The sequence below is a fragment of the Echinops telfairi genome, unplaced genomic scaffold, assembly GCF_000313985.2.
Source record: "Echinops telfairi isolate 266 unplaced genomic scaffold, ASM31398v2 ScPeMD7_3;HRSCAF=10, whole genome shotgun sequence".
Classification (NCBI taxonomy): domain Eukaryota; kingdom Metazoa; phylum Chordata; class Mammalia; order Afrosoricida; family Tenrecidae; genus Echinops; species Echinops telfairi.
The window spans coordinates 64318820-64328098 of record NW_022103899.1 but is presented as its reverse complement, the minus strand read 5'-3'; the positions used below and the strand labels follow the sequence as shown (position 1 = coordinate 64328098).

At 56.7% G+C, this 9279-nt stretch overlaps 1 protein-coding gene across 1 annotated transcript in view; it reads left to right on the top strand.

The window, feature by feature from the left end:
* Window positions 1–9279, top strand: part of KIF1A (kinesin family member 1A) — a 72921-nt gene that overhangs the window by 13990 nt on the left and 49652 nt on the right. The window contains exon 2 of the mRNA XM_045297502.1: window positions 6017–6179. Within this exon, the coding sequence (XP_045153437.1) occupies window positions 6074–6179 (106 nt within the window). The 5' untranslated portion in view covers window positions 6017–6073. The remainder of the gene's footprint in view (window positions 1–6016; window positions 6180–9279) is intronic.

Here is a 9279-nt window from a genome sequence, read left to right as displayed (position 1 = left end):
CAGCTGAAGCAGGGAACTGGCTAAGGCAGCTGCACCCTGATCTGATCATCACAAAGCCAGAGACCCGAGAACTAGAAAGGTGAGGCTCACTGAGCCATTTATCCCTCTGCCCTTCAATTAACCCCACATGTGTTTATCGGCCAGGTTGGCACAATTAACTATCTCAGATGGACTCAGCCGAGTCCCCAAACCAGCTCTCTGGATCTTGATGTCAGCACGCTCACCATGGTGTTCTCACTGGGGGCCACCTGATTTCAGCTCCTCCCACCTCTTTCCTCCTCCTCCTCCTCCTCGGAAGTTCTTCTGGTAATTGAGACTTGTGCATGGCCCCCAGGGGCTTTACAATGGGAGGGCATGTCGGCCACTGTGCCATCAGATGTGGATGGCTCTCATCCATCCATCTTTCCTGCTCTCTCTGCTGAGAAACAGTAATGTGAACGAGCAACCTGGTGTTTGTTTTTATGTGTGTCAGCGTTTGCCAGACCAAATTAGATCTTTTAAGAAGCCAGAACCATTTTGTTAGTTTACAAAGAGTGGTTTTAAAGTTAGATATGAAGACCGCTTAGAAGAGTCAAGTAAAGGCACGTGAGTTCCCGAGACCCCCAGCCCTCTCCCCAGCCCCCCAGCCCAGCCCTCTCCCCAGACCCCCAGCCCAGCCCTCTCCCACACCTAGCCCAGCCCTCTCCTCCACCCCTAGCCCAGCCCTCTCCTCCACCCCTAGCCCAACCCTCTCCCCAGACCCCCAGCCCAGCCCTCTCCCCAGACTCCCAGTCCAGCCCTCTCCCTAGACCTCCAGCCCAGCCTCTTCCAGCCCTTTGTTGCTTCATCATGAACTTATTCTGCGCACTGATGCCTGATTTAGAAGATGTCCTAAATAGAATTCTAAAGCATGAAGTCACTCATGTTTGGCTTCTGTCTTCTCAGCGAGGTATCTGCGAGGCTTAGTCAGTTATCTTGAAATAACACGCAGAGAACAGCAAAGGCAAACTCACGAACGAGCGGACCCTTCCACAAGGTGCAGGAACGGGAGAGCATGCAGATCAAGCGGGCCCTTTCTCTCTCTCTCAGACGGGGCTCCTCTGCAATTCAGCTCCTTCCGAGTTCTCTGTAGTCAAGGTGCCTGAACCCTGCTGCCTGTGGGCCGAGGGGTGAGCCAGATGGCAGAGCCTTGCCCTGGGAAAGCACCCAGCTGCTGTCCTACGAGCTCCTTTGCGACTCAGTCTGTTCTCCAGAGAACTGACCGCTCCCGTCAGGCGAGGGCTCGGAGTCAACCTGAGAACGCGGTGATGACCCCTCCCTCGCCAGTACCGTTGACCTCAAACTGTCGTCCATACTCCTCTCTCCCTCCTTCTTTTTGACTGGTGGGTTATTCGGAAGTGCTCGCCAATCTTCCAGCGATGGGGAATGGAGTAGGCTTATGTATTTGATGTTTCTGTATTGCTGGAGAGCTATGATCAGAGAGCACGCATCTTAGGGCTTTAACTTAATGCTGACGTGTGCTGACGTGACAGGTGCAGGCCAAAATTTGGTGTGGGCTCTTACTATAGGTGTTCCTTCTCAGGAGGCGACAGAACAGGGAGACCACGAACTTTCGTCCTTTGACTTTCAGCCTCTGCCCTCAGCCATGTCTCTTTTCTGTTGACCCAGCCTCCGCTCGTCAGCATCCCCTTCCCTTGTGTTGGATCCCTTCAGCTTCTGGTTCTAGAATCTCTATTTGCCAATTTTCCATCGTTTCTGATCCCCTGGGGGTGGAGGGGAGATGTCTCCGTTTCCCCATCCCTTTCCCTCTCATTCTGAGCATACCAGTTGCTGTAATTCCAAAGTCCCTCTTGGATCACTCCTCCTCTCTCTGGGTCGTGCGTGCGTGGGTGATTCCCTTCCTTCTCTGTCTGAACCCCCCGCCCCTTTCCCGTGCCCTCCAAAAGCACAGCGCACTTAGGAAGCCTTCCGTAAGCCGGCGTGGCGTCAAAGGCAGAAGCAGTGACCACTGACGACGGATACGAGAATTCCTAGACTCAGGAAGATCACCTGTCAAACGACAATGCCCCACAGAGCCCTGGCAGAGGCTGCTTGCAGACACAGCTCAACTCCAGGATGGCTTCCGGGGGAGGTGCCAGTGTATTTCCTGCAGAAGGGGCGTCGCAACGCCACCACCACCTCCAGGGGTTCGAGTTGCCTCTAATGGTTCACCGAAAAATGCATTTTTTTTTTAAGTAAAAAAATCCTCCTCAGTTCTCTTTTATTTGGCAAAAAACAGTTCTGAAGGTGGATCATGCGAGGGGCTCCATTCCTCACCTCTCCCTCTGGGGGTCCTGGCCGCTCCAGTTTCTTTCTCTGCACCGAAAGCTCAGCGGGTCCTCTGTCTCTGGGCAACAGCGCCCGGCCTGGGAAGACTCCGGCTCCCCACCCCCTGCCCTGTGACCAGCATGCCAACACCGGGCAAAGTGCTGGGAATGCAGCTCCTGCCTGTGAGCCCCCGCTCGCTGGAATCTTGGCCCCCTGCTTCCCCATGCTTCAATCGCTCTTTGATTACTTTAAACAGATGCAGGGTTTTTAAAAAAAGCTTTTTAAACTTGTGGGTGGTGGGACCACTGGACTCCGCCCCTCCCCTGGGAGCACAAGTCCCCTGTGCGTGGGAACTTCTCTGCTTTGTTCGCATGCCCTTCTCTGCCCAGGCCCAGAGGCACAGCCGCCTGCATTTTCTTGCAATGCTTTTAAAGAGAAGGTTCTAGCTTGGTTTGTCAATGGGCTAGCCCGCGGTCTCAATGCAAACCTAACCTGATCATCGGAAATGCCGCCTTATCACTTGCTGGATGTGTGTGTGCACGCGCGCATGTGTGTTTTTGCACACACCTCTTCTTTCTCATCGCTCTCCTGGTCACGTGTCACTCCTGGACATTGGAACTTCCTCTGACTTTGCAGCATGTGTGCTAGTGGGCAGGTGAACCTTTCTTTGTTCTTATTTTCCAACATTCCCTTGGATTGCCAGATTCCATCACAAACCCTATCGGGTATTTCCTTACGAGGCCTGCGTTTAATTTCTGTAGCTGCAGGGGGAGATCTGAAAACCTTGTGGTATCCAGTCCAGCATGTGCTCTGATAAATATTTCCTTCCTTTCAAATGGCTTTCTGTTTCAGTACTTGGAATTGCCTCAAGTATATAGTTTTGGGGAGTTGTTGCCCATTTACCTATGTATTTTAGAGACACAAAACTGCAAGGTCTGCAGATGATGCTGGCTCATCTCAACCCTATTGGACAGGAGAGAACTGCCCAGTGAGCTTCAGAGACTGTAGCTGCTAGGAGTAGAAAGCCCATCTTTCTCCTGTGCAGCACCTGGTGGTTTTGAACTGCAGACCTTGGGGTTAGCAGCCCAATGTGGAACCGCCACACCACCAGGCCTCCCAAAGCGAGCTATTCGATGCTTATTAGAAGTCTGGCTCCAGTCCTGAGCCTTCATCCAGTTTCACAGAGTCTCGAAGGGGTGAGACCCTCACCGTGACCCTAGAGGTGGAACCATGATGGAAATCGCTCAGGTGTTTGGACTTGGGGTGTTTTGTGCTGAGGGGCTGTGATGCAGTAACTGCGCACGCACGATTCCGGCCATCAGCTGACTCCTGGACTTGTTGGCCCCCACTGAAGGGTGGTCTGGCGCTTCCCCACTTCTGGGGCCTTGTAAGGCCTGACCCTTGTCCATGCTAAGCCTGCTCCCCAGAGCTCTGGGGAGCCAAGGCGCTGGCCCTGGTCACCATCTGGAAACGCAGGGCCCACATGCCACTCTGCTCCAGGCCTTGCTGTGCCCCCTCCACCTGCAGAGATGGGCCTGGGGGATTTGCAGCCCCTCCTGCTTTGTTCTTGGGGTTCTGGAGGGCAGGGCTGGGGGTCCTCAGCCTCTGCAGATGGGAGGTTGGGACACTACAGAAAGGGCCCTAGCTCAGACTGTCCCGAGAGAGGGCAGTGTGAGCTGGACCAGGTAGACGTCCTTCTAGAAGGAGGGACTTGATGGGCGTTCAGAGGGGGCGGGTCTCAGAGGCTGACCCAGTCTCAGCCTCACAGGGTGCTGGCAACAAAAGACCACCGGGGGCTTTAGACAGCTGTGCTCTCAGACTTCCAGAGGCTGGGAGTGTGAGCGTGGCTGTCGGCAGGGCCACCCAGCCTCCCTCTGCTTCAGGAGAGCGTCCTCTCCTCTTTTGCTTGTTGCTTTGTTTGTTCGGTGTCAGGTCAGCTGGTTCTGGTTCAGAGCAACTGCAGAACAATAGGACGAAACACCGCCCGGTGCTGTGCCACTCTCGCCATGGTCACGACTGAGCTCATTGCTGCAGCCAGTGTGTCAATACATCTCCTTGAAGGCCGCCTTCCTATAGATGGGAGGTTGGGACACTACAGATTGGGCCCTGGCCTGGACTCTCCTGAATGAGGGCAGCCTGGGGACGACGGTTTTTGATGCCCCTCTACTTGACCAAGCATGATCTCCTTCTCCAGGGACTTGTCTCTCCTGACGATGCGTCCAGTTTGGAGTCCCTGTCCTCTTCTAAGGAGCCTCTGACTGTACTTCTTCCAAGACAGGTGCGCTTGCCCACCTGGCAGCCCACAGCGCTTTCAATATTCTCCAGCTCCACAGTTCAGAGGCACCAATTCTTCTGTCTTCTTTACTCAATGTCCACTTTTCCATGCGTACAGGGGAGTGCCCATGCCGTGCACGGCTTGGGTCCGGCCCCGCGAGTCCTCATCATGTGAAGAGGCCTTGGTACAGCAGACTCCCTCAGTGTCTGCTGCTTCCACGAGCATCCACCGTGGGCCCGAGCAAGACGAAATCCTTGACAGCGTCAATCTTTTGTGTTTGCCACGATGTCCCCCACAGGGGGACATTGCTCCGCCTTCATTGGGTGGCTTTGTCTTTGACCTGGTGTCTTCAGGAACTAGAGTCAGCCAGCCTCTGCCCCTTCCCTCACTAGCTCATGCTCCCCGCCAAGTTCCTCTGGTTGCTGTTCGTGCCTTGTAGTGCGCTCCAGGCGCTGGCAGGAACTGGATGGCAGTGGGTGTGGTGTGACTAGAGGCACACCTTTCCGATGCGCCCAACTGAGCCCTGTGCTGTGACTGTAGCATCTGTCTTCAGGAAGATGTTCTCTGGAATCAGTGACATAGGAGGTAGCCGTTCTCCTTGGGTCCACTGCTCCTTCACCAGCCTGCACAGGCAGAACCCTCTTCAGGATGTAAAGCCGTCACTTGGCCCATCTTCTCCCCCGTGGGGTCCTCTTCTGATAAGAGACACTCCCCTCGGGACAGCTCCAGTGTCCTGTGGGCTGACTTCCCACCTCCTCCTCTGTCCCCACACCTTCCCCCTTGTCAGAGACACATTCTGTGTCATCCTGAGTGTGCCCCGGAAGTAAACCATGTGCCTGAAGGCCCTTCCCCAGGTTCCTGGGGTAAGAGGATTGTCTTCGTGGTTGATTGTCTAGTGAGCACGCTGCTGGTGACATGTGGGCTGTTCTGGTAGGCCCACTTGTGGCCCTCTGGAAGCTTTGGGAACCTTCTCTTCAGCCTTGGGCATCGGCGGTTGCCTTGGCATGGGTCTTTTCTGTATCCAGTGGGGTCAGGAAGCCCAGAGTAAGCTCACGGCCATCACGTCAATTCCAACCCAGGGCATCCGTGTAGGCCAGAGTGGGCTCCAACTGGTGACCTTGCAGCTAGCGGCCCAACGAGTAACCCACTCCACTACCCAGGCCCCCGATTGCAGGGGGTGGTGGAATCTGGGCTCCAGCCCTTCCTTTGCTGACATCCACAAACACACATTTTGGATGCGTCCCCGACGCTGGGCTCAGGGTGGCACCAGGCGCTGCTCCCACACTGAGCGTTCACTTTCCCAGGGCAGCAAGGGTTCTAGAACATGCCCGCCCACTGCTCTCCCTCCTTGTGGACCTGTGCCTCAGGGAGGTGTCTGAGGGTCTGGGTGCAATCACTGCCTAACGTCTGTCCGGCCTCCTCCACAGCACTTCTGACCCCTTCTCCTTCCTGCAGGTGTCTCCAGCCCCTAGGCCCCCACTGGTGCAGGAGTGACCGAGAGAGGCTGCAGCCATGGCCGGGGCCTCAGTGAAGGTGGCAGTGCGTGTCCGCCCCTTCAACTCCCGAGAGATGAGCCGGGACTCCAAGTGCATCATCCAGATGTCCGGGAGCACCACCAGTGAGTACGCGGACGTGCCAGGCGGCACCCCCAGGGACTCTGGACTCCCACTGCCAGAGAGCAGGCGTCGGGCCAGAGCCATCCCTGTCCCCATGCCTGTGGCCACCTGGGCCTCGCCTGCTGATCTTCTGACAGTGGGGCCAGCCTCCTTCTCAGATGCCAGGAAAGGCCAGGCTCCACCCCCCCCACCCCACCCCACACACAGGTGCCCCTCAGCCCTGGCCAGCTGCTGCTGCAGGCTTGCAGAGAGGAGTCCCCACCGGCAGGGGTACTTCCTGGGCATCCACTCCTGGGAAGGTAGGGGAAAGGCAGGGCCTGTGGGGATGGGGTCTGGGCGAGGCAGTGGCTGCTCTGAAATCCTGGGGACCTGTAGGCTGTGATCACCCCTAAAATCCAGGCTGTAGAGAACTCTGGGGCTGGTACCCAGTGCACATCGGTTGGGGGGGGCATCGCTGTCACAAAGGGTATGCCACTGTTTGGCACCCGGAAGCAATCATGGAGACAAAGGTTTGGGGGAATGGGGAGGTGAAGGAGGCCCATGAGAGCAGCTGGGTGAATGGTGACCACCATGGGTGGTGGGCTCAGCCCTCTGGGGTCCTCTGACCTATAGGGCAGGCTAAGGGTGTCCTTTGGAGAAGCCAGGGGGCTAGGGAGTTTGTGCAGCAGCCCTGCGAGCACTGGTCCAAGGCACTAGCTTTTTAGCATTCTGACCTGTCCCACCTGTGCCCAGAGAAAGCCTTGAGGTGTGTGTGGGTGGGGTGGCAGCGGAGAGCCATCAACTGTGCAAAACTGGATTCTTCAGTAGAAGTGTGTCCCCTGAGTGGGAGCCGTGGCTCGCGGTGAGCATGTGACCCGCGCTGGGACCTGTGACGCCCATGTAACCTTTGGTGGGAACAGGACATGGGGCGAGGCACCCCCAGGATCTGCTAACTAAGTACCGCTGATGCCGTTGCGAGCTGACCCAGGACATCAGAAGTGTCCAGGGGAAAGTCCGCCCACCCCAGCGTCAGGGCTTGTGGCAAGAGGGGCAGCAGGTAACTCCAACTTGTGGCGCAGTTTCAGCAAGAGCCATTAGAACCGAACCTCCCAAACCCGCCAAGAACCCCCTTAGAGAACTGCCAAGTCATACTGGGCTCACCAAGCTTTCCCGGAACTGCTGGGTCCTATCCAACCCATCCTATGACCCCAAACTCTACAAGACCACCAAGCCCCACCCAAACCGCCAAACTCTACCAAGACTACCAACCCTACTCACACCATCAAACCCCAGCCAAACCACCAGGCCCTGTTGGAAACCTGCAGAAGGAATGGGAAGAACACGCGTTCACAGCAGAACCCTCGTCTCTCCTGATGCTTGGGAATGCCCACATCTGGTCACACACTGACTTGTCCAGGGCTGGGTGCAGGCAGGAGGAGGGCTGTCACACAGTGAGACGGATGCTCTGGGGGCTACTTGGCCCCACTGGGAACGGCTGTGGGAGAGAGTGGGCCCAGTGGGCCGAGCTTGCCACTTTGAAGCTTCTGAGCTGCCCTCTGGAGAAACTGTGTGGATGGGCCCCTTGTCTGGCTCTGGGAGCAGGAGGGTGGAGATTGGGGGCGGGGGACACGGGCTCACCTTTGCTGAGCTCTGGGAGGCTGAGTGTGCTGACCCTCGGCTGAAAGGCCTCAACATGCTGCCTGACCGTGGTTTCCATGAGGCCCTTCCAGAGGCACCACACACCTACTGGGCCAGAGAGCAGACCCCAGGCTGTGGCTGCCCAGCCCCATCCTGCCCTCCTCAGGCCTGAGCCAACACTGAACAAGGGCCAGAATGGCTTCCTGAGCAGCCGCGTGCCTTCAACCAGCCGGGGCGGAAGTTGGCATTTAAATACAGGCAGAAAGCATGCCTGCCACAAGGGGCCCACTGCTCCAGGCACTTGGGGTACCTCGTACCTGCCTGACCTGAGATATTGCAGTTTGGGGAGTTCTCCATCTACCAGCCACCTCTTCCCGCTAAGTCTGTTCTCAAGAGAAGGTCCATGTGGCCCACAGTGTCTGGAGGGCACTCAAGGGGCCCCCACACTGCACAAGTTTTGGCCCATGAACAGGTCCTGGCAGAACTGCTCCCACTCAAAGTGAGGAAGAAACACCCAGCAAATGTGGAGGGCTCGGAAGTGACGCCCTGCTGTGGAGGACACGTGCGCCAGAGAATGCACTGGAGGAGCGGGGAGCTCACAGCCTCATAGAACACGGGAACAGCATTCAGCCCCGCAGCGCCAGGCCACGTGCCACGACCAGCAGTGGATGGGCAAACCTGGCGCTGGAGAGGGTGGCGGGAGAGAGGAACCTTGGGCCCTGTCCAGGAGATGAGACGGAGGACACCCAGCCGTGTCCACGGTGCGCTTCTATGCAGACTCCCCTTTTCTTCAGGCCAGAGAACACTGCTGGTGGTCCCCAGCAGTGGACGCTCCTAGGGGGCCCCAGCAGTGGACACCCGTGGGACTGTCAACCTGTGTGCAGCACTGTGTTTGTGGCCTCGGAGAGAGGACATGGAGCAGTATGGAGCCCAACGGTGGAAGAGCATCCATTTGGAGTGTGTGTGTGTGAGAATGAATGTGTGTCAATGTGAGCATGAGATTGTGTGTGAAAATGAGTTTGAATGTGTGTGTATGTGTGTGGGAGGAAGAGACTGTGTGTGAGAAGGTGTGTGTACAGCAGAGACAGGATGGTATGTGAGAAAGTGTAAGGGATAATATGTGTGTCTTGTGTGAAAGGGTAACTGTGTATCCATGTGGAGAGTGTGTGTGTGTGTGTGTGTGTGTGTGTGTGTGTGTGTATGTGTGTGTGAGAGAGAGAGAGAGAGAGAGGGAAATGCCCAGAACAACAATATTCCTTTTGGAGAGAACAGCAGTGGCAGACAGGTGGAAAATGCCGGAGCCCTGCTGAAGCCTGGGTGAGCTCAGGGAAGCGTCCTGCAGGAACAGCGTTAGGGAGGGCTCAGGGGTCTGGGTGAGCTCAGGGAAGCGTCCTGCAGGAACAGCGTTAGGGAGGGCTCAGGGGTCTGGGTGAGCTCAGGGAAGCATCCTGCAGGAACAGCGTTAGGGAGGGCTCAGGGGTCTGG